Here is a 25,364-nt window from a genome sequence, read left to right as displayed (position 1 = left end):
AGCAAGGACTCGCCAAAATAAATATACACATGGTCAGTCAAAGTTAGGAAAATATTACGGCCAAATATTGACCTGCTGGCTCAAATTGTGACATACTGAATCAAACATATTATTACTGTGTCACAATTGTCAGATAGTAGGCTTATAAACATCAATGTCATAATTTTGTATTCAAAAATAAGAATTCTTTTTATTTGTGATTCCTGATATTTCATCAGCAGTTTCATTAGCTGGCAGACATGGACTTCTATAGTAATGTATTTTGGTGCTATAGGTATTAGTTATCAAAATGAGCAGCATCACTTCCTCTATACTCAACTGCCAGGCAGTGCAAAGCTTTAGCAATACGTCAAATGTGTAGTAATAATAATTATCCCAATTATCCCGAAAAGAATTAAAACGAAGACGGAAGTAGATGAAGTGAATTCTCTCTCCCTCTGCTCGGATTCCTCTTTTTCGCTCTCTGTCCCTTTAAACACACTCGGTACTTTCCGGACTCTCTCGGCACTGTTCGTCATCGACCCCTTTCACTGCGGCTCCATCGCCGAGCGGACTGGCCCGGTGCTCTCATCCGAGACCTCAGCGCAGACTGTTGGATCCATTAAACCACCAGCGCCGGCTCCTTGGAAGCCTCCAGTTCCTGTACAAATGCAAGCTATCAAATGTGTGGTGGTCGGCGACGGGTAAGAGCATGCTCCCAGACACAGAACACCAGCACATTTTCTCGTGTGAGATTCAGTGAAGCGTCCACGGATGGATGGATGATGGAAGGATGCTATGTAGGAAAAGGGGTTGGGGCTCAACGATCTGTCGGTCGTGCTGCTTTTCTGTCTTCTGCTCCCCGATGCTCGATAGATTTCCTCAGTTCTCTGCTTTGTGATTGCATTCGGTTTGATCGCATCGTGGCCTCCGGTTCACTGTGACGGTAGCAGCGAAGAGCCTCGGGATGCTCTGCGGGAACACCTACACGCCTCGTAGGCCACTGGAGGCAGGCTGAAGTGCTGATGCACGCTAAGGAATTTGTGGCCCTGTCAGTGGCAGACAGGCCCCGCCGCCCTAGTTCTGCTCTCACTGTGCCTTTCTTACTGCATCCACACCTCAGTCAGCTTCATTTGGACTGAAATTTGTAGCAGGATTATTGGGATTTCTGTTAGAAAATCTTAATATCATCGCTAGGTGTAGATGAAGGCCAGGGAAAATGAACTCACACATTAAAGTTATATCTTTGGAAAATCAAGAATGAACCTAAGATTGATGTCGTGTTTTTGGTTTTTTTTTTTTTTTTAAATGATAGAAGTCAGAATGCTAAAACTAAAACAGTTCTGTTAGAATCAGAGAAGACTTTGCACTTTCTGTCCTGATATCCATCAGAATTCTAAAATTAATCACAAAACTCTGGGGAAAAAAAGTTTGTGACCTTAATCCTCCTCTAGATTAATACTCTATCAGATGATATGTGTGAAAGAGATTATTTGGAAGTCACTTAAAGGAGCATTTTGCATTTTACTTTTACTGATGTCATAAGGGTAATCTCACCTTGGAAAGTCTGCATCACAAATTGGGGTTGTGGCATGGAGGGTCTGAGGATGTTGTGACTGTATGTGAGTGTTTGCCTTTTCTGCATACATTTGTAGTGTCAGTTTTTATTCATTGCAGAAGCCACTGTACAGATGGTGCAGCCATGGTGTAGCTTGCTAAAAATATAGATCTTGAGTATGTGTGGAGTGTGCCTGTCTTTTGTCTATGCCAGTTGACCCCTGGACTGTTTGTGCAGTTTATGTTTGTTAGCCCAAACAGCCAATATGAGGCCACAGGCTTTTTAACAGTTGACATCTCAACATGTCACAGAAGGAACAGCACGAGTGTAAATAAGATGAATGAAGGCTGAATCCTGTTTAACAGCTTCACTGTTGGGATCCTGGAATTGTTCATGCTGGTTCACTTGCATGATTATTGCTAATGTTATAAATAGCTCCGGAGCTTTTTCTATTATGATGAATCTGGATCTGTTGTTAAAAAGGCCTGTGTACCAGCTGCACAGACATTAGCTGCAGCTACCTAGCAGAGGACACACTTTGGAGACCACCTGTGGGTGTTTGTGTACCAGCTCAGACTCTGACTAATCTCAGAAACCCAAATTTCTCTTATTTTCCTCCAGTCTGTCTGCATTCCCTCTTGTTTCCATACATTCATGGATTGGATTCATAAAAGCCTTTTGAGATGTGCGTGAATTTGAAACACTTTCAACTCACACCGTATCCACTTCTTTGCACAAATCTCTGTCCACTTATGTATTGAACTTGATTTTCTATGCAGTAGAGTTGTGAATGGGAGGAGTAATTTGTGGCTTCAGGGTCCTGAAAGTAAAGGTCATGATCATTTCTTTAATAGGCAGTGTTAGCTGACAGTTGGAGAACTTCAAGTCTTCGATGAGTATGAAAATTTCCTGGTTGAATCATCAGTACAAAAGATGAACAACTGTGTTAGAAAATATCTGGTCTGAGTCTGCAAAGGCTTTCAAAATTTGTCACAGCTCTGATTAGTGTCCTCTCTATAACGAGGGAAACCAAGGCTTATGGGTGCTTAAGTACAGCGACAAGCAGGCTTTCTTCCTTCTGATGAACTGAAGCTGTTCGTATCAGGCCCTGTACTTTCATCTCTCTTGTTATTTTCTCACCCTGTATACCTCTCCGTCCCGCTCTCCATCGCAGCCAGTGAACCTCACTGAACTCAAATCAGTCTCATGGCACCCTCACACATATTGGTGCTATGTGTCACCACCATTTGCTGAGTCTATGAAGACATGTACACAAAATTGCTCATTACCTCATGCATGAGCACACAGCCAATACCCATCTATGCCACCGCCAATCTGTGTGGCATCCTGCAGCTTGTGTCAGTACAGTACAGTACTCGGGGGATGTTATGTTTATTGTATGTGAGCAGGAGAGGTAGGTTGTGCCTGTGCATGTGTGTGTGTGTGTGTGTGTGTGTGTGTGTGTGTGTGTGTGTGTGTGTGTGCGTGCGTGCGAGAGAGAGTTGGGGGGGTTGTATCATAGGGAGGCTACAGTGTCCCTCAGGCAACATGAATGTAGGCCAGTGTCTGTGTGGCACAGTAAAAGGTAATAGCAGCCTGCCTTTTCACTCATACATACAGTATAGTCATGCATACACACTTACACACAGTCTATACAGAGTTGTTTTTGGTACATGTAAGTGTGGAACTGTGTTATGAATTTGTACTTATGCATCCTCTGCTGTCCCTCTTCTTCAGGGCTGTGGGTAAGACCTGTTTGCTGATTAGCTACACCACCAATGCCTTCCCCGGTGAATACATCCCCACTGTGTGAGTAACACACTCTGCACATTACTCTATTTGATATAAGCAGTAGGTCCATGCTGTAGGACCATATAACATGAAACCATGTGATATGACAATATATACCTTGAGACAAAAGAAATGGTGAGTGGGATTTTAATACTGTTTATACCTTGACAGCTCTCAATTTAATATCTCAGATTTGACCATAGAAGGCAATAATCAATGAGCAAATCTCAAAGTTGACTGAAAAGTCAATAAAGCTGTGTGCATGGAGTGCACTCAAGAGGGTAGTCAACTTAAAATCCTTTAATATGTCATAGCTATTGAATCATAGTACCAGTAAAAACATGCCTATGTGTTTCAGTCATTAAGGCCATTCAGCAAGTGGTACTTGCAATGAACAGGGCTGGTTTATGGTAATATTCTTTAAGATTTTTACATCAGTGCTTTGGTTTGTCAGCTCTTTCATTTGATGGATTAGCCATCTGTCCTCACTGGGTATTTTAGCTCTAATCATTAAGCGAGAAAGTTCATTCTTGATTGTAGAAAAAGCAGCTTGGAAAAAAAAAAAAATCACTTAAGGTTGGCTCACCAGAAATTTAAACCATATTTTCATCACATGAACCCCATCATAACATGCACGAGCAGATAATACATATGACCAGACCACCTTTTACCACGTGACCAAAGTTCCACATATAGGTCACATGATGATAACTGAGCCAACCCTATTAAAAACTTAGCAAACTCCATATGCTGATGAAGAGTGTGAGATACAATTAGGCACCCCAGAAAAGCTAGCAAGTGAAGCTCATTTTAAGATATCTTTTGTCAAATTATGTACATTAAGCTAAATTAAGCTAAGCCAAGCTAACCAGCTGCTGGTTATAGCAGGATTGTTTTGTTGTATAGAAACACAACAAAATCTCTCACCTGCATTACACTCAGTGTGGTATCTGCCTTCCTGCAGCTTTGACAACTACTCTGCCAATGTGATGGTGGATGGGAAACCAGTGAATCTGGGCCTTTGGGATACAGCAGGACAAGAGGACTACGATAGGCTCAGACCACTGTCTTACCCACAGACGGTATTCAGGCCCCGTCCCCCAGGCCACAGCACACACATGCACAGACTAATGCACGAGTATTCAGACTTTTGTATTTGAGTGTGTTGCACACCTGGAGCCAGTTGCACCAGCATTTCCAACCTTAGTCTTTACAAAGTGGATAATTACGCTTCAGAAATAATGATGCGTTCAACAAAACAAACTAGTTCTTAGTTAGAGATGGGTTTTTACCAAATGTTAGGACCTACTAACTGTTAGGTGGAACATTTAGCAACTGACTGAACAGACGGAACTAACATATAGGATGTATGCCCTGTATAGATTAAAGAGGTAAAGACAGAAAACAGAATATGGTGAACATACATAATTAATGAAGCTGAGAACAGAAGCTGAGAGCATCCTGAGATCATGAGTGAATTATTTCATCAACGCAAGAAAATGAGCTTTGTTATCTTGAGATAATGAGATGATCAACTCATTAACATGAGAAAACAAAAGGCTGTTTCCTCTTATTACTTATAATGTTTCTCAGAGGTAAGGAGTACCAGCCTGCATGGATGGCGTAGTGACACCTGTAGCAACTGATTTATGCTGAAAATGTCACATCAAGGAATAATTACCCATTATTGATCGGCGCATCAGGCTGTAAGTGAATCAAGGTCTAAGTCAGGCACAAAGAATACATGTAGGACAGATCAAACACACAGATGCACATATAGTCACTACATGTCTTCTAAGACACTAACCATGGTGAACACATCAGACAGCCTGTCTGGATCAATGTTTGCATGTTTTCATTCAGCTTTCTAATTTTGGCACATGAAAATGCTGACTGTGTCATGATACGACTTTGACTGGAACCAGTGTTTTCTTGTGACAGATTATTGTATTATCTCGACATATCAGCCTTTTGTTTTCTTTGGACAACAAAATAATTAACTTGTGATCTAGAGATAACGGCATTTAAAAAAATAGTTGCAGGCATGTCTGTTCTTGGCTTACATACATAATGATGTAAGCTCTATAGTATAACATATTATGCTTCACTCTCAAATTATGACTAGTGTCAACAGTAGCCCTAATTAAGATCATCTAGATATGCCGAGAATGTTAAATACATTTGTTATGTAAATATCACTAAATTCCATTTCACAGAAATCACACATTGTTCCTATAACGTTAGCGCAAATAAGGCTGATTAGATTGCTCATTCAGATATGTCCCTTTAATTTTAAAGTACATGAAGACCACTAGGTCTGAAGCAGACATATTTCTCCATGTGTTTAAGTAAAACTAAGTCATACACAAGCTTTGTGATATTACAAAATAAAGTGCTACGTTGTTTCAGTCTGCTAAAAAGAAGAATTAAGCATGTAGTTACAAGTAGCATCATGGTTATCACAAACAGGCTTTCATCTTTAATGAACAGTAGATCAATCAGAACAATTAATCAATCGGCCAGTTGACTGAAAACTTTTCAAACAACAGATTAAAAAAGAAGTGTTGGAGGCTTTTAAGAAAAAACAGACTTTAACCGTCACATTAAGGAGGATGATTGGTGCGGCTCCAATAACACACACACACGCACTCAAACACACACGTAGATCTTGCTCTCAACTAGCCGTCTCTCTGGTTCTCTCCCAGGATGTGTTCTTGATATGCTTCTCCCTGGTCAGTCCGGCCTCCTTTGAGAACGTCCGAGCTAAGGTCAGTACGCTGACTGACCGCCTGCCCCCTCCCTTTGTCCCCCTCCATGCCGAGTCTGACCACAAGGAGGCACATCTATGGCTCCACCTGGCTAATCACACCGCTGCCCCACCCGTTCAGACCTTGGTTTAGAACAGTCTGGATTTGAGCTGACTCTCCCAGGCAGTGGTGCAGAGACATGTTGTAAGGCGAGGTCTGATCGAGTCCAAACACTCTGCAGAGGGAGCGTGACGGCCGGCTGTGGTTTGGTCTGCTGAGCATCATGAGACGCTCTCATATGAAATCACACGTTCCTGAAGGCCCACCCTACCTCTGTAGAGTCTGTATGCTTCTGACACGATTCTCCCATCATGTGATGTGTTGGAGATTTACTCTGCCTGAGGATGTTTTGTGTTCATACAACTATGCCTCCATTCAGACAGATCTGTTAAAAACAACTTCTTCTAGTTCCACAACTCACAGAGTCTGTTGTGTCGTCTAAAGGCGCTCATCGCTCTGCCTCTGTATCCAGCTAACTGTTCTCTTTCTCCTCTCTCACTGACGTTGTCCTTTGTATATTCATATGTACACGTGCATTTGTGTGTGTGGTGCCCCAGTGGTACCCTGAGGTGAGACACCACTGTCCCAACACACCCATCATCCTGGTGGGCACCAAGCTGGATCTGCGAGATGACAAGGACACCATTGAGAGGCTGCGAGACAAGAAGCTTTCCCCTATCACCTACCCACAGGGCCTGGCCATGGCAAGAGAGATTGGTGAGGCTGTGTTTGCCATGTGCACAACTGGAGATGTTTTAAATGAGCATTCAACCCTTTATTGGCATTTTTTTTTCTTGTACAAATGATGAGTGATACATATTATACGAGCTTTGCAGAAAGTGAGATCAAATAAAGGAAGCAAGCTTTTATTGCCACAAATCAGGTGAAACAGAGTGACCTTCATACAGTAAGGTAGTCAGAAATTTCCTGCATTTATATCTCAGCCAAGCTAGATGAAGGAACCATACCCAGCAGACAGTACAGGCAGCAAATACATCACATTTACTATAGTTATTTCTTACTGAGGTGTGACTGATGAGCTGAAGAGGCATCAAGTCAAAGTCTTACAGAAATAGTTGTGCCTTAAGTACAGAGCTTGAGTCAGGACATGGTTAGCCTGCCTTAGCATGAAGACGGGAGGCTCTGAGCAGCACCTTCAAGGCTCAGTAATGAACATGTCTGTCGTTGGTTTAGTATGTATACACAAACAAAATGTAAAAACCACAGTTTGTGGTTTTAATTGGACTTTGGAGCCTGATCTGTTTCTGGAACCGTCGCGGTGTGTGACTGCTTCATGAAGTCTTGTCATCACAGCTGCTGCGATAGAGAAATCAAGGAATCTTTCCAACACCGAACAAACAGTATGTTAATCAGTGAGCTTTAGAGTTGCTGGTACTGTAGGTGGATTTTTGGGCTTCAGACAGAGCTAGGCTAGCTGTTTCCTTCTTCTTCCAGTCTTTGTGGTAAGCTAAATTAACAACGCCCTGACTCCAGCTCTGTATTTAACACACAGACTTGAGACTGATATCCATCTCATCTCACTCCTAGAAAGCAGCCAAAAATGTTGAACTCTTCCTTTCAGCCAGGGAATCTAGGGGACCTTTGTGTAACAACAGTAATAACAATAAACCTTGCATTGCTGCTGACCATTTTCCCAAAGCATACTGCTAGCCATCCAGGCAGCCATCAGCACAAACAGTCACACTTGAAGGCAGTGAGAACTCCTGCTGAGGTAGCCTTCTCTCAATACCTCCCTGATCTCTCTCCAGACCACCAAGTCTGTCCATGTCTTTGTAGTCTCAACACAATGAATCCTAGTCAAGGAGATAAGGGTGCACATTTTTGAACAGTTTTCACAATCCCACCCTCACCCCCACCTCCCACCCCCCTTCCACACATACACAGACCTACACCTCTGTTCTCTTACTGCACACACACCAGCTTTTCCTGCTCCACCTCTTTCTGCTTTGTTGACTTTCTTCATCAGCAGTATGTTTCATAAAGTCACCCAAAAAACACAACTCGCATTTTGGATTTTTTCACCTGCAATTCCGTTTTCACAACAGCAGGTGAGCCGTGTGTGGAGGAGGCTTATTATAAACGACCTAGCCTATCAAAAGCAGTGTGGTATGGAATGACGTCAGCACCAGCCAGCTGCACTTACGGACTGTTACGAAAAAACTGCATCAGTAGGCCTAATTTAAGCAGGAAAGGTCACACCACAAACAGTGCATTTCCAGGAGGGATGTTTACCAGAGAACATCTCTCTCTCTGTTTCTCTGCATGTTCTCCTGCAGTAGACGGGAGGGACAGAGTGAACGATTACAGATGTCGTCATTCTTTCAGTCGTAAAAAAAATTGAAATAAAAAAATGCTGAAATGGGCCAAATATACTTTGATGGTTGTTAATACACCTGGGTGGCCTGCCAAAGTAAAGTGCGTGTGTGGGAAACACTGCCTCTGCACACCTGGCCAACTGCTGTGTGGAGATGTGCTCATCAGATTGTCAGATTCAGAAACTCACTGTTTGTCAAAGCCCCGCAATTAGTCAGAAAGGTTTCGAGGGATGTTTCAGTGCTGTCCAACAAGCAACATTTAAAGCAACCGTTGAACCGTGCTACACTTGAGCACTAGAAGCAGTGTCACTAAGTGTCACAGAGCAGTCTTCTTCACACCATGCGCTCTTCCTCCGTCAGGGGCTGTGAAGTACCTGGAGTGCTCTGCGCTGACCCAGCGAGGCCTGAAGACGGTATTTGACGAGGCTATCCGAGCCGTTCTCTGCCCTCCGCCCGTGAAGAAGAGGGGCAAGAGATGCACCATGTTCTGAGGAGGAGACACTGCTAAAACACTACACTACATCACCATGAACAAGAACCACTACTTATCTGAGAGGATGAGAGAGAAAACTAGCGAGCGTGAGTGTGCACTGCTGAGATTGCTTTCTTTATATTGATGTTTTTTCAACGCAATATTGGTAACAAGACCAATATTTAATCTGATTTTTTTAACATTACTGAATAGATTCATAGCTTCTTTGTGAAAGACATTGACTGTCCACCTACTTTGTACTCATAGAACTACATGGAGTTGCCATGAGGGCTGACAGTGGTTTCTATTACTTGTCTTCATACTACAATATCTCATCTCTCTCAGCCATGCTTGCTTGAATTAATGTAGTGTTGACTAAATAGAAAGTGAACTGTGAATACGCCTTCAGGTCAGAAGTTACCCTCAGCTCCTGATCTAAGATCAGCATGTGGAAAAAACACATACTACTGACATGCACACAGATGTCTGTTGGAATTGACAGTAAAAACAGAATACTACTGTCTGCACTTCACAGAATTTCACAAATAGAGCACAATGTCTTAAATGGAAATATGTTATATGGTTTATTACAACCTGGGTCTTGTTTTTGGAGTTTCATTCCAATTAGTAATAACGTTGTACTTAACAAGTTAATTGCTGAAATTTAAGTCTAGAAAGTGTTGAAGTGCTGTAGAACAACTCCAGCATCAGCCCTGTCAAGTAGAGGGCCCCTGTGTCAAATTCTAGTTTAAGACCTTCATTATTTCAGTTTTGAACTAATATGTTGCATATTACTGGTGTATTAAATCAAATTACCACAGAAAATCTGGGGCCCAGTTGTTTTTTAGCTTAGAAAAACTGTAACATTAGACAGAGTCAAAGGAATGAGAGTTAATGGGGTCTGAGTGCTGATGTCCGTTCCCCTTTTGGAGATCTCAAAATGACTGTAGTGAGTACAGTGTTGTTGAAACTGATAGACAAATCTATAAACATGTTTTCTAAAAAGATTGTATGGAAAAGACGTGGCCAAGAATTAAATAGCAGTCAGAGTGGTGACTTGTAACTCCAGTGGCTCTGAACTCATTACACGTTTTCTTCATTTTTGGCTTTTCTCATTTAGCCTTGCACAAATCCTCAACCCTAAGCTAACCTGAAATTTGACTGTGAAGGCTCATTATTGGCCCAGTGAAGAGTAGTTTGACAAAAATAAACCCTTTCACTTATGTGGTCCACTTACTTGGTTTCACCTGAGCTTTCACACTTGATGCCTGATCAGTGGAAGAGTTTGCTCAGTCTTTGACTGAGGCTAAAAACGGCTATTTCCAATGACAGTGATTGATCTCATAGCTCAACATGTGAATATAATAAGAATTTGACAAAATAATCTGAACTCAAAGTCCACCTTCTAGCTGTTTTGTAAGCTTTCAACCATATCCCATGGTCTTCATCAAGGAGAGATGATGAAGACTTCTGTGGGTCATTCACTGGGTCTTTGCTCATGAAGCACATGAGATGTGGTTGATGGCAGTCAGAAAAGCTAATAGCTTGAGTTAACATCATTTTGTCAAGTTATTTTACTAATCGAAACATTTCACTGTTAGCAAGTAGAAATGGTGAATCCAACCCGCGCAATCCTTTTATGGTGAAAAAAATCTGTGTCTGTTCCTTGAACACGGTTGTGTTCTTACTTTCAACAAGCATCTGATCTTAGTCAAGTGTTTTTGGGTAACTTCATCTAACTGTGAACATGTGACAGATGAGCATGCCAAACATGGGGGCTGTACAACCTTGCTGCCTGAGTTCTGCCTCTGGGGGTGGAGGAGCTTGCATGGGTCTTAAAATATTCTGTCTTAATTTATCCCATTGTTTAGATCTTGTCTCTGTTTTTCTGTGTGTGTGTGTGTGTGTGTGAGTGAGAGAGAGAGAGAGAGAGAGAGAGAGAGAGAGAGTGAGTGAGAGGAAGTGAGAGAGAGAGTGAGTGTGTGCATCACAGCTCTGTATATGGACGCTGGTGTTTGTGTGTGTGGATGAGCATGTGTCGGTATCAGTGAGACAGCTTTGTTTGACAGTTTGGGATAGTGCATAAAAGACAGTATTGTTTTAAGCCAAGTTTTTTAGTGTTCAGTTTTTGGTACTATTTCATATTGTATTGTAGTAATACACAAGACTTTTCAAAAATCTGTGGACATAAAGAAAGAAAAAATGAATATTAATGACATCCACTGATGTACAGAATAATCCTTGGAAAAAGAATGCGTTATGAATATCTATCTACATGTACCTGAATATTTAGCTCTAAAACAATTCAATCTAAAGGGATTATAGTCGCTCATGTTGAAGTTAGAAGTGTTGCTAACAGTGTACTATAAAGGGGCCAATCTTTGTGGAGTTTGTCATTGTGGCAAACAGTGCAGATTGCACCTTTATGAAATGCATTTCTATATGATTGCAGGCCTGCAGTGTGTCTGTCTCCCTCGCGTAGTGAGACGCAGCACCGCAGTCCACTCTGTCATGCTGTCTTTGGTTGGCATAGCAAACTGTGTGGTTGAATCATGTTGTGTGGTCCTGCCTAGCTAAGGTGTCAAAATGTATCTGAGAAATGCAGCGAAAAATTCTAATCTACTATTGCATGGAAGTTCTCTGGTTATTTGACCCACTATAATTCTTAAGAGAGGTTGTATGATGAAATGCATTGACCATGTATGTATGTAATGTAAGATGACTTGTATACTTGTTCCAACTGTTTGTCTTATTTTTTATTACTTCACATGTCTGTGTGGTGAAATATTTCAATTTTTTGTATACTAAATACAAATGTATATGTCAGGTACACAGTGTAGTGTCATGATTTGTTCTTCACTAAGCCTTTTCTTTCTTTATTCACCAACAATCCCTAGTTGCACCTTAGAACGCAAAAGAAAGTAATGTTATTGGACAGCAACACTTATTGCCTAGTAATTGAAAATCAAACTCTGGACAGTTAAATAAACAAACATGTAAACAAGCAAACACCGATATTCAAATAATTATTCAATAGCTACCTATTTAACAGTGCTTGAAGTAATCCTATGCTATACTTATATGACACTTGACTTCTTGATCTTCAGTCAAACTGAATGGCCTTGGGACACAGTATGTAAATATCTTTTGATTCTTTTTGATTGGTAGATGCTTAATGTAGAAAGACTTTTACAATATATACACATAGTGGACCAAGTGGATTTTCTGATAAGTCAATCAATAAAAATGACAACTATTTTGATTACTTCTACTTAATTTTTCAAGCTAAATTACCAAACATTCTCTGGTTTCACCTCCACCAGTGTAAGAATTTGCTGCTTTCCTTTTTTTTTTATGAGATTTGGAGTGTTCCTGACATAAAACAATTAATGTGACGATATCACTTGAGACAAAAGTTACAATATCATTTAACTTGTTTAATCCAGGAAATAATTAGCTGCAGCCCTACACAGGCCTTAGCAAGAGATTTTATCAATAACAGAATCAGGATTAAACAGCCTGTAGTTATGGAATTATTGTACCTCATCATGCTCATCCTGAACATCCACATCTTTGGGTGCAAGGTTAACGGGAGACTTCATGTATACTGGATCAACTCTAGCCTGGTGCCAGACCTCTAAATACTGCCCACATCTCTGATTTGCTAACTGATTCAAATCAAATGAATTGCAAATCTGTCTGATTATCAAGCTACGATATCTCCATAATCATACCATCATATGACTGATCACTGTCATAGAGGTTCTGTAGCAAAGCACAGAACAACTGTTTTTGGAGGGCACTACTCTTTAAACATATACACGTTTGGTAGAAAATATGTTTTAATTCTCTCCTATCCAGCTTTTCATTGTATGAAGCCCTGAGTCCTGACCAGGATGGGAAATGCTGCCATCGACAACAGAGTTTGCTGTGTTTCTGTGTATTATGTAGATTATAAAAATCCCATGAATCACTTCCAGACAATAACTCTCCCAGGTGTCTGTGGTGACCTCAGTCTGCAACTTTGTTCATCAGAGCAAACACTGGCCTCCTAGTTTGTTTGATTCACTCAAAAAAGCCATTATATCTAAATGTATGGCTAACTGCCACAGCCAAACGAGTTTTACAACAATAATACACAATCTTTCTGGTGTCTCAGCCATCACGATTGTACCATCTGCATAAAGCTGTCCATATAGTGTTAAGTAAATCTACTGTACATCATCATTACTCAGATTTGTTTCTCACCTCATGTGCAAACATTTTAAGCCTCTGTAATGACCAATAATCCTCAAAATCATTTACATAAACAGAAATAAACAGAAACGTGCCCCATTGTTAGATATAAATACAGACAAATAAAGGAAAGTTAGAGGTTGATTGCACAATGGTTGAGTTTAATTACTGACAAAAAATGACCTCTGTATAATGCAGTGAGGTGATAAGACAGGAAATATGTGTTCTTTTTCATCTGAGAAGATGGGCGGTGTTCTGAGACGAGCCTCATTTCGGTCAGCAGGCCAGGAAGCCTCCGTCCACCGGCAGAGTGACTCCATTAGTCATGTTGCTCTTATCACTCAGTAGGAATAAAATAGTATTGACCACATCCTCCACCTCTGCACACAGACACACAAGGAGCTCAGTTAACACTTAGGTTAACACATTTATGAGGTGCAAGTATGTGCATACACTTCATCACTGAGACATTTGGTCTATACTCATGCTGACAAAGATTTTCTTTGAATTTGACTGCAGCTATGGATTCTGATTGTCAGTGATACCAATAAACAGAACTGGTAACAAGGCTCAGTCTTGGTGGAGTCCAACAGTGACCATGAACATGCTGGACTTCACTGCAGAGAATACGAACACAGCTCTCAGCCCAGCTATAAGGACATAATGAACCCTATACACGTCTACAAAACACATGGGATGGGCAGGCAAGGGTGAAGAGCTGCTCCATTGTTCCACAACCAGGATGGAATCCACATTCCTGAATCTGAATCAACCAGCCTCCTTTTCAGCAACCTTGTATGAACTTTCTGAGGACACTAAGTGGTGGGAGCAAACCTTCTTTTGCAAAGAGGAGGACAACCTAAAATCCAAAAAATAGTTCATTATTGAAATTATTATAAGCACGAGATGAGAAGAGCGTCTCACGCATTTACACTACAACTAGTTTAGCATAAAGACTTGAGACAGAGGAAAACAGTCAAGTCTGACAAGTTCAAAAATATATCTAGCTATTAAACAAACACATAAAATGTGTATTTATCCAAATCTGTCTGTAGAATAGGCAGGCTTGGTTTGGTATATTGACATTTTGAATATATTTAGAATGTTAAAGAATGATAAAGCCCTGGACTTTTACCTATTGTATACCCATTGTCTCTGGTAATTTACACAGTCCACCAACCTTTATCAAGACAGAGACTGACAAATTAGAAAACTCCAAGATATTTTAGAGAGTAAGAACAAAGTGAAATTACATAAACTTACCAATCTTAGACTTATATCTATAAAGATTCGCTACACTGGCTCTGGTGTTCTGACTATGAGCTTCCCACGCCTTCTTAAAATAGCTGTAAATGTAGCTGGGAGCAGTTCTGTGCAAAATCCTAAAAACACCATTTTGGGATTGATATCATTCATCTCATCTCTGTGGGAAAGAAAGCAAATAACCATATGTTGAACTGCTATATCCCCTTCCGATGTGCAGGTAGTAACCAGATGGACTGCTGACTATGTATTTGCACCTTGCCTTTCACCCAGTGCATTTTGGGACAGGCTCTGGCAGCATATATAATGGATGGGGATATGAAATACATATCATTAAGCTGTACAGAAAGAGGGTGGTACCAAACAGTGACCTGAAATTACATGTTACTGTATTACAGAGTGGAAAAATCAAAGGAGGATCTGTTCTGTCCTGCTGTACATGCTGATCAAGTCAATAATATGTGTATATAGCCTGTGGTATCTGACCTGCAAAGCGGCCGAGGGGGATGCGGGAGGTCATGGTCTCGGCTTTTTTGGGGTTGCTCCAGCCCAGGCGACCCATCTCTGTCATCACCACTGTGGGGTTCACACTGTTCACACGGATCTGATCAGAACATAACACCGGCACTGAAGTTAAAACAAGTGCAACATTCATCAATCAGAGCACCATTAACAACCATTATTCCTTATACTTAAAGGTGGTGTGAGTCATTGTTGATAATAATGTCTTCTCAGGGTCCACTAAGCTGTCTGTTCTGTCCAGTGTTTGTACACAGCCCTGGCTTTGTAAATGGGAAACCAACAAAGTGGCTTGGACTGAGCCACAAACACTATTCCAGCCAATCAGCAACAGGAGGCGTTTGTCCGCATGCACAGAATAAGGGGATGGGGAGGGGAGATGGGTGAGCTAAAGGGACGGAAAATCTGGTGGGCTAGTGTTGTGTAATTGCATTGTGAAGAGGGGGCGCTGGCAATATGAACAACCTTTCTCCAGAATGATTCACCCCACGTTTAAACATCTCATTACTTTATCTTTTTCAATGTTCTTGAATGGCTGAGTCAAATTATGGATTTAATAGTGCTTTATTAGAGGTAGTCATGGCTAGAAGCACAACTTCTTTGACTATTTACAAACTTAATAAAAAAATGGAATCTATATAAACATCATTTTTCCAAGTGCCCCCAACTTTGGGGAAAAAGTAAGGGCTCCATAGGTTATACATATTGAAATATTTCCATTCTTACAAACTGTACAGTCTCCCGTGTCTTCTACTGCAGTTCAGATGAATTCTTGCTGAACTATTGTCACATGACTGTAGGTCTCAGCCTCGTCATCAAGACTTCACAGTTTCTCTGAAGAGTGCAGAATTTGATGTTTTTTTACAGGATTAGTAGTTTAGTGCAAATAGTTGGATTTTGGTGAAATTTTAAATGAGATGTAGAATAGTGATCTTGGTGAAAAATTATTTTTTAAGGTTAAATTTGGTTAAGTTTTCCTTAGGAAGCAGTGTAATTTAGGCAACATTTTTAAAGAACCCCAACTTTCTGACCTGTCCTCCCCAGGTTGTAGGGTTCAGAGGGTTCATTGGTAACAGGTGATAGTATCATGATTGGTTATGAAAGGAGCATCCTCAAAAGACTCAGTCGTTCACAAGGATCAAGGATGGAGCGAGGTTCACCACTTTGTATAAAGCAGTGATTCTCAACTGGTGGGCCGGACCCATTTTCAGTGGGTTGCGGGCCTTTGCCTGGGCAAAAGAAAATGTTAAGAAAAAAAATCCAGTGCTTTTTGAAGGATATTTTTTTATGCAGTGGAGTGCCTTAGTGTTGCGGCTTGGATCGTGTCTTGTCATTAAGGGGTGAGGGTGTGTCCAGAAGCCAGACCAGTTGAGAACCACTGGTATAAAGGGTACTATATGGGCTCAGACACACTTCATAAAACTGTTGTCGGTAAATGCAATAATTTTCTGTTTTTTTACATTTCACATAGTGTCACAACCTGCTAATAAAGTACATATGAGTGTTCCATCACATTAATATACAGGGACTCCTATTTTTCTGATTGCTCAGTGAATATAAACTAGATGCAGCCTTCTGTTAAAACTAATGAGCCAAAATATGGTGAAATGATCAAGGGAAGCTGCCATGCTGTGTAAGCGTGAGGGTACCTGGTGGGGTCCCAGCTCGAGAGCCATCACTTTAGTCAGCATGTCCAGGGCTCCTTTAGTGGCACCTGAACAATGACAGGAACACAAAGACTGATTGGACAGAAGCAACAGAAACCTTAAAGTTACCATGGTTACAGCATTAAAACCTGGGCCCTTATGTGCAGTCTCAGTGCTGCACCCCCGCCACCTCCGCCCCACACACACACACACACACACACACACACACACACACACAGTCAATCACAAATATACAGTCAGCAGTGCTGTTTTCATGGGAAAGGCTCTCTCGGTCATGGCTGCCATCATCACTGACAGAGCCAGTGCCAAGAAGCCCCGCCATGTTATCGCCCCCAAAGCTGTGATTGGACAGTTGATTGTTTTTCATTTTGGCATGATGATGCTTCCTCCTCGTAAAAACAAAAACCTCCCTCCTGAAAACTAGTAACAGGTCCATGCTGCCTTCTGCTGGACATCACTGAAATGTAATACACCTCTTTCTGTTTTTTTTATTCCAATGTGGCATGGGCATTCATATCCCATTGAAAAAAAATTCATTCAGTTGTTAAAGACAAAAAGATGAATAATTTTTCTTTTAACATGTCGTCTAAATAAATATAAACATAAACAGTAAATACACGTATCAATTTACAGTAGAGCGTTAACAGGATATGAGGAAGGAGATGAGGAATAACCCAACTGTTTAGAAAATTAACAGTACAGCAGCTATTTGGAGTTATCACACTAGCATGTTTCTTTGGCTTGGCTTCTAACAAGCTTTTAATCAGGAAGTGTCACACTGGGTGTCACAGCTGAGCTAACAGGTGAGGAGCTCCACTGCTAGAGGCCACAGGTTCAGTGACAGTGAGTCAATGCAATCAGTTCAGCTCAAAGACTCTGTTTAAGATTTGTTTGCACATGTTCTGAAGATCGAAGCTACTTTCATTTCAGAGCTCCATAAACTGAACTCTTGATGAATGTTAGCACAGGGCTGTTCCTCTGTTACTCACAGTAGACAGCATGGTCTCTCAGGGCACACTGTGAGGCCTGGCTGGACACGTTGACAATGGAGCCTCCTGATCCTCTGGCCTTCATACCACGAGCCACAATCTGACCAGAGAGACAGAGCTTTGTTTGATTCAACACAAGCTGTTTGAGGAAGCAGACATTTGAAATGAAACTAACGGTGTTCTTAAACACCTTCCGGTACCCCACTCTTCCATTCCAGAAGAGATATGTGTAAAGAGGCCGTCTGAGTTTTCTTGTACACTTTCTCTGACAGCAAAAACTGAGTTTACCATTAATGTTTATATTAGCAAAACACTGCTGCTGCCAAACAGCTTCAAAGTTGCTGAAAATATCTGGACATCATTTACATTTGGCCATCGTACAGCAAAAAGAAAAAATCAAAGAACAAATGAAACATGCAAGTGCAGCCATTTTGGAAGAGCCATTATTGTACCTGGGAGACATGCAGCGCAGCTTTCACATTCACATTGAATGACCTGAAGATGAAACAGCATAACAAACAGAACAGGTCGCCACCTGATGAAACAGTGAATTTTGACTCATGTGTTCTACACTTTGCTGTATTCTGTGACCATTTGCTGCTGCTGCTGCTGCACCTTCCTAGTTAGAGATCACGAAAGTATCTGCATTTTGTCTTACTGGTCAAACTGGTCAGGTGTCACCTCCAGAAACGGCTGCAGGCTGGCACAGGCAGCGTTATTCACCAGTAGATCGATGGGGCCGAAGTCCTGCAGGGCCAACTCTGTGGCCTCCCAGTCTGCCAGGTCCACACACACTGGAGTGATGGAGGCACACTGTGGGAGGAAACCAACACTAGACATGTCAGTGCAGATAATACATGAAGAAGGCTTCCATAAACAACCACATAGAAACCAGCATGCAATAGAACATAATTATATCATGTTAGTAGTGATTTTGTGTGTACTGACTCACAAAACAGTACACTATGAAAATCAGTATGAAGTACATGCTGTGTATATTATTAGTATTTAGCATGGAACAACAGAACAGGTTTGTGGATATATGGGAGTATAGTGTTTCATTTATTACACCTTTATATCTATATAACTGCAAGTCAAAGCAGTTTAATGTCTGTACATCATATGTGTATGTGTATGTGTAGATCAAGATGGCGCCGCGGACGGCTGCCTTGGTGTGTTGGTGCGCGTTGTTTTGTTTTGTTTTGTGTTTTAACTCTGTTTTTTGTGACGGTACCCGGAGCTCTTTCACCAGAGAAGAGCTCATGAACATCAGGGGAGCAACACCAGAGGATTTATTTCCTAAATTTCTGCTCCCAACAGTGGAAATTTTGGACATACAGGTCAAAGGTGCGCTCACCTTTGCTCACGCAGTGAAACGCCGGAGGAGAGGAAAACGAGCCGGCGCGCTCGTGCGCCTTCGCCAGCGCGGACTACGCACAGCGTTACCGGGAATATTTCTTTCTAACGTGCGTTCACTGCCCAACAAACTGGAGGAATTACAACTGCTGTTGGGTAAAAACTGGGACTTTCTGCAGTTTTGTGCTTCATCGAGACGTGGCTCTGTGGATTAATACCGGACTCTGCGCTGCAGCTGGCTGGCTTCCAACTCCACCGCGCGGACAGAGACACGGAACTTTCCGGCAAAACTAAAGGTGGAGGAATCCGTTTCTACATCAACAGTGGTTGGTGCAAGGACGTGACAGTGATCCAGCAGCACTGTTCTCCTGACCTGGAATATTTCACCATTAACTGTAAGCCTTTTTATTCACCCCGTGAGTTCGCTTCATTCATTCTGGTCGGCGTTTACATCCCGCCGCAAGCCAACGTGCAGGACGCACAGCGTATGCTCGCGGACCAGATACTGCGTGTGGAGCGGACCAACCCGGACTCCTTAGTTATTGTCCTTGGCAACTTTAACAAAGGTAACCTCACCCACGAACTCCCTAAATACAGACAGTTTATCAAATGCCCGACCAGAGAGGAGAATATTCTGGATCACTGTTACACCACCGTCAGGGATGCTTATCACGCCGTCCCCCGTGCTGCACTGGGCCACTCTGACCACGTCATGGTGCACCTGATTCCTGCGTACAGGCAGAAACTAAAGCTCTGCAAACCTGTAGTGAGGACATCAAGGAAGTGGACCAGTGAGGCTGTGGAGGATCTCCAGGCGTGTTTGGACTCAACTGACTGGGATGTGTTCAGGACTGCTACCAACAGTCTGGATGAGTACACGGAGACTGTGACGTCCTACATCAGCTTCTGTGAGGACTGCTGTGTTCCATCACGCACCAGAGTGAGTTACAACAATGACAAACCCTGGTTCACAGCCCAACTCAGGCAGCTAAGGTTGGCAAAGGAAGAGGCCTTCATGAGTGGGGACAAAGACAGATACAAAGAGTCGAAGTACAAGTTTAGCAAGGCGGTGAAAGAGGCTAAACGGCTGTACTCTGAGAAGCTCCAACACCAATTCTCAGCTAACGACTCTGCATCTGTCTGGAAAGGGCTCAGGCAGATCACTAACTTCAAGCCTAAAGCCCCCCACTCCATCAACGATCGACGCCTAGCCAACGACCTGAACCAGTTCTACTGCCGCTTTGAAAGACAAAGGGACAGTCCAGCAACCATCCCCCACGACACCTCTGAACAGCTCCAGTCACCTCCACCAATGCCAACCTTAAAGGCCCCCCTCTCCCCCTCCCCACCCACCTCAGTGACGACTCTTTCCATCCATGAAAGGGACGTCAACAGACTCTTCAGGAGACAGAACCCCCGGAAAGCAGCTGGACCGGATTCTGTCTCCCCATCTGCCTTGAAGCACTGTGCTGATCAGCTGTCTCCAGTATTCACAGACATTTTTAACACCTCATTGGAGACATGTCACGTGCCAGCCTGCTTCAAGTCTTCAACCATCATCCCTGTTCCCAAGAAGCCAAGGACCACAGGACTTAATGACTTCAGACCCGTCGCCCTGACCTCTGTGGTCATGAAGTCCTTTGAGCGCCTTGTGCTCTCACACATCAGAGACATCACTAACCCTCTCCTGGACCCCCTGCAGTTTGCCTACAGAGCCAACAGGTCTGTAGACGATGCAGTCAACTTGGCCCTCCACTTCATCCTCCAGCACCTGGACTCCGCAGGAACCTACGCCAGGATCCTGTTTGTGGATTTCAGCTCTGCCTTCAACACCATCGTCCCAACTCTGCTTCAGGAGAAGCTCTCCCAGCTGAGCGTGCCTGACTCCACCTGCAGGTGGATCACAGACTTCCTGTCTGACAGGAAACAGTGCGTGAAGCTGGGGAAACACTTCTCCGACGCTAAGACCATCAGCACCGGATCCCCCCAGGGCTGTGTTCTTTCTCCTCTGCTCTTCTCCCTGTACACGAACAGCTGCACCTCCAGTCACCAGTCTGTCAAGCTCCTGAAGTTTGCGGACGACACCACCCTCATCGGACTCATCTCTGATGGCGACGAGTCCGCCTACAGGTGGGAGGTTGACCATCTGGTGACCTGGTGCAATCAGAACAACCTGGAGCTCAATGCTCTAAAGACAGTGGAGATGGTTGTGGACTACAGGAAGAACTCAGCCTCACCAGCCCCCATCACCCTCTGTGACTCCACTATTGACACTGTGGAGTCTTTCCGCTTCCTGGGAACTATCATCTCCCAGGACCTCAAGTGGGAGCCGAACATCAGCTCCCTCATCAGGAAAGCACAGCAGAGGATGTACTTCCTACGGCAGCTGAAGAAATTCAGCCTGCCAAAGACAATGATGGTGCACTTCTACACAGCCATCATTGAGTCCATCCTCACCTCCTCCATCACTGTCTGGTACGCTGCTGCCACCGCCAAGGACAAGGGCAGACTGCAGCGTGTCATTCGGTCTGCAGAGAAGGTGATTGGCTGCAATCTCCCATCTCTTCAGGACCTGTACGCCTCTAGGACCCTGAGGCGTGCAGGAAAGATTGTGGCTGATCCCTCTCACTCACCCTCTCTCTTTGAGTCACTCCCCTCTGGCAGGAGGCTGTGGTCCATCAGGACCAAAACCTCACGCCACAAGAACAGTTTTTTCCCGTCTGCTGTCAGCCTTACCAACAAGGCCTGGAACCCCCCCTGACACTCTTCACATTCCACCTCGGACTCATTCTGTCACATTGACTGATATAAATATAACTCTATGCGTTACATTAACGCTCAACTTGGACTTCTTTCTGAAAAACAGAACTGTGTTTCCGGTAATAGCAACAACAAAAACAGACTTGTGTATATATATTTAAATTGTTATATTCTTATGCTCTTACTTTGATAGATGTGTCATGCACCAATTTCACCAGAAAAAATTCCTAGTATGTGTAAAAGCGTACATGGCAATAAAGCTTTTTCTGATTCTGATTCTGATTCTGAAACTACTCCAAATACCAACATAATCAGCCAGAGGAGAGCTGGTCTTCACACCTCATCCACTGATGAAGATGGAGAGGATGATGAGGAGAGACAATAAAAAAAGATGAACAAAGCGTTGGAGTGGAGAGTAATGCAGACACCTCAGATGATAATGAGCAGAGAGATGGAATGGGAGCACAATTGGACAGAGGAGGGTGTGGAGGGGTCAGAGGTCGGGGGACATGGGGCCCTCAGATGGCTGACAGGGTGTGCGTGCGTGTGTTTGTGTGTGAAGGAATTTACCTCCTGCACCAGACTGTTCAGGTCAGCCTGCGTGCGTGTGACCGCCGTGACCTTTGCTCCGCAGCGTGCCAGAGCCAGAGCCGTGGCCCTTCCAATCCCTGAGACACAAAGCATCCATAAACACAAAGACTTATTATTGAGTGGAGCTGCTGCTGTGACACCAGAGCTGACACGCACACTCACGCACACATTCCACACATGTCTCAGGCTTCGCCACACTGCACTCCATGAACAAAGCTTTTTTAAATTCCATTTCATCACTGTGTTGGAACTGACAAGACTCTGAAGGTATGTGCAAATTCATCAAAAATGGCTCAGCGGCCCAACAGCTTATTGTCATCAGTCAGACTTTAAGTCCCAGCATTTATAAGCAATACACAAAAAAAATGAATAGATGGTTTATAACAGATTATAATGTAGTTGTAAGCAGTTAAGGACAATTTAAAGTTTTCATTAATACACAGTATCTATCAGTAATTATAACATCTATAGTTTTATATTATTACTGACCAATATTGTCATTTATTGTGTGTTTATACAGCAGCCTCCACTGATGGGTGACCACAGAACGAGACAGTTGCTGACAAATACATTAAGAAACACTTGTATCTGCTTATGACTATATTATTGTCTGTTTTAAAGCACTTGTACGTGCTTGTGAACAAATGTACGTATACTGCTCACATACTGTATGTTAAAGGGTTGCCTTGGTACTCAGCTCCTCCATGTGTGGAACTCAGCATGAACAATTCATTGGATTTAGTTGTTAAATTATCAGTTCCGATAAGTTTAGACTTTAATTTAACCACAATTCTTGTAAGCTGGTTGTGTTTAGACACATTTCACCTTTGACAACTAGGGACTGAATTAAAAAAGGATTTTGTATAAATATGTAAAAAAGCTAATGATGATTTTCACACAAAAAGCCATCACTCAGTTTTTCAGTATATTCCTCTTGCCTTCATGTCACATGAAGACTTTTTAAAATAGTTTTTCTGACTTCCTCTTCCCATAGAACTCAATCTGGTTGATCATCTTCACTACACTGTAGTTTCAACTTCTTTAATGCCACTTCTTTCTTTTCCCCCAGACCATAGGAAGCTCAAATATCTGAATGAAACATGCGCCCACATGCATTCTGTAAATATGAATGCTACACTGAAGCTGTATCTGGCACTTACATTGTGTGAAACTAATATTTGAAGTCAAGACAGTGGTGGCACTGCTGCATCAAAATAAATATTCTAGATGTCTTGTGCATCATTTTAGATATATTTCTCCACAATTCAGCCTGACATATTTGACATCTTTGGAAACTTTATGAATTCCACTAGAATTTGAATAACATTCTGTGGATTTGAACAATGTTTTGACAGTATAGGTCCAGAGCTGTAGCTGGACACTCAGCTCATGTTCTCCCAGTTATTTATTTCTTGTTTCATGTGTCCTATATGTTCAAGTCTATGTTTTGCTCGTTCAGTGGACAATGAAGTTGAGTTACATTTGAATCGCATATGAATATATAACAAAAACATAAATAAATGATCTAAAACCCACACTGATTAGATGAACCACAGACAATCAGCCTGTGTGTGTCTGCAGGGATGGACAGATGGCTGTAGTTTTGTAGTTTTTAAAGCAGCCTGCTGGTGTCAGTGTGGCCTCTCAACACTTCTTATTTATGTATATTCGTGATAAGTGTTATGTTTACCTTTTCCTGCTCCGGTGACCAGAGCTCGTTTGCCAGCAAATGAAATCTCCATGTTGGCTCAGTTTCGAGTTCAGCTGCAGATTGATAGACAACAATACACGTATAGTAACAGACCGAAGGGAGGTCACATGCACAAGTCTGTGAGTCGTTCCTGTCTATCGGCGCACAAATCGAGCTAAACTCTGCTTTAACTTCCTGTCTTTCTCCTCCGCGTGCCACACATTTGTCTGCATGCAGACACTAACCCTGAATCATTGGTGTTTTAAGGTTCAGAGTGGAGGAGCTTACCCGCTGTGCCGCAGACGGAGCGCTGGATCCGGGCTGCAGACGGCAGGAAGTGCCGTCTGCGCTCCGCTGGGCTCAAAGAGTAAACTCACAGCAGCGTTCATGGTCAAAACATGTTTGCCTAACAGATCAGTCCTGCATAGTCACTGTGAAAAAGCAGGAAACACTACAGTCAGCTGTCTGTGTCTTAATAAGTTAAATGGTCAGTTAACCCAAATAACAACACGTGCAGTATTTTCTCCCTCAAACACTGCTGAGATCTGCCTCCGCTGCAGCATGGCGGAGGTGAGTGGACTGTGGTTTAAGGTCTGAAAAAAGCATTTTCTGTGTCACTACTGAGCAGCCATCGTGTAAACACTAGTATCGAAAAACTTCACGTAAGTCATCATTGACTTTTTCCAAGTGTTCAGGTACACTGAATGAACCTCTGGCTTATTTGATTAATTGCAAATTTGTTTGCACAGCCAAAGTATTAGTGCCACAATCAGTCTGTTTCAGTTTATATTGTGCATGTCCTGAAATAAAGTTGCGTTTAGACAAAGACCACAAATGAACTTTGATTGATTGAATATTCTGATTCCTGCATATCTGAGTGTGGTCAGATTAACCTGCTTGTGGGCCCAGAGGCAAAAATGAGTTGCTGTTAACCCTTCATTCCTCCCACTATTTGTGCATCCTATGTGTATCTGTGGTGGAATACTACCTGTGTGGCAAATTGATAACACAAATGATCACAGATTAATTTGGTGATATACAACATCTCAGAATGCTACATAAATAATGTAGATCTAACTAACTAGATTTTGACACAGGATCAGGTTTCAGGATCAGCATGACTTACTGACACACTTGACATGGTTTTCAAAAATATTTACAAATAGATTCAAATATTCCATGTCTCATGGAGCACCATTAAATCCATCATTAGGAAACAGAAAGAATGTGACTCAACAGCAAATCTACCAAGAGACAGCAGTCTACCAAAACTGATGGGCCAGCCTTAACTGGCCCAGTAAAGACCATACTTCAGTCTGATTGAGAAGACTTTAAAATTGCTGCTCATGT

General features: G+C 42.5%; 2 protein-coding genes across 2 annotated transcripts; one reads left to right on the top strand and one right to left on the bottom strand.

Annotated features, from left to right (window-relative positions):
* The first annotated feature begins 509 nt into the window (after positions 1 to 509).
* Positions 510 to 11,773, top strand: rac3b (Rac family small GTPase 3b). Its single transcript, XM_076759292.1, has 6 exons — positions 510 to 683; positions 3,275 to 3,346; positions 4,293 to 4,410; positions 6,034 to 6,096; positions 6,693 to 6,852; positions 8,832 to 11,773. Exons 1-6 carry the CDS (start codon positions 649 to 651, stop codon positions 8,960 to 8,962), a joined length of 579 nt encoding a protein of 192 aa, XP_076615407.1. The 5' UTR covers positions 510 to 648; the 3' UTR covers positions 8,963 to 11,773.
* Positions 11,774 to 13,321: 1,548 nt separating this feature from the next.
* On the bottom strand, positions 13,322 to 24,388 carry dcxr (dicarbonyl/L-xylulose reductase). Its single transcript, XM_076760302.1, has 9 exons — positions 24,303 to 24,388; positions 24,015 to 24,088; positions 22,304 to 22,401; positions 18,276 to 18,430; positions 18,070 to 18,112; positions 17,618 to 17,717; positions 16,611 to 16,675; positions 14,929 to 15,046; positions 13,322 to 13,559 (listed from the first exon to the last, which is right to left on the bottom strand). The coding sequence occupies exons 2-9, from the start codon at positions 24,064 to 24,066 to the stop codon at positions 13,456 to 13,458; spliced, it is 735 nt and encodes a 244-aa protein (XP_076616417.1). The 5' UTR covers positions 24,067 to 24,088; positions 24,303 to 24,388; the 3' UTR covers positions 13,322 to 13,455.
* Positions 24,389 to 25,364: the final 976 nt, after the last annotated feature.

Source organism: Chaetodon auriga, chromosome 20 (assembly GCF_051107435.1).
Source record: "Chaetodon auriga isolate fChaAug3 chromosome 20, fChaAug3.hap1, whole genome shotgun sequence".
Classification (NCBI taxonomy): Eukaryota; Metazoa; Chordata; class Actinopteri; order Chaetodontiformes; family Chaetodontidae; genus Chaetodon; species Chaetodon auriga.
Note: the sequence above shows the minus strand (reverse complement) of the source record. Positions and strands in the feature narration are given on the sequence as shown.

What these genes read in the sequence shown, in the direction of transcription:
- dcxr (XM_076760302.1), bottom strand. Translation starts at nt 24,066, where the DNA reads ATGGAGATTTCATTTGCTGGCAAACGAGCTCTGGTCACCGGAGCAGGA. An exon ending in TGAACAGTCTGGTGCAGGAG is followed by an intron (nt 18,431 to 22,303) that starts GTAAATTCCTTC and finishes TTCCTCCCACAG; the next exon opens with TGTGCCTCCATCACTCCAGT. An exon ending in CTGCGCTGCATGTCTCCCAG is followed by an intron (nt 17,718 to 18,069) that starts GTACAATAATGG and finishes CTCTCTGGTCAG; the next exon opens with ATTGTGGCTCGTGGTATGAA.
- rac3b (XM_076759292.1), top strand. Translation starts at nt 649, where the DNA reads ATGCAAGCTATCAAATGTGTGGTGGTCGGCGACGG. An exon ending in GGTGAATACATCCCCACTGT is followed by an intron (nt 3,347 to 4,292) that starts GTGAGTAACACA and finishes GCCTTCCTGCAG; the next exon opens with CTTTGACAACTACTCTGCCA. An exon ending in CACTGTCTTACCCACAGACG is followed by an intron (nt 4,411 to 6,033) that starts GTATTCAGGCCC and finishes GTTCTCTCCCAG; the next exon opens with GATGTGTTCTTGATATGCTT.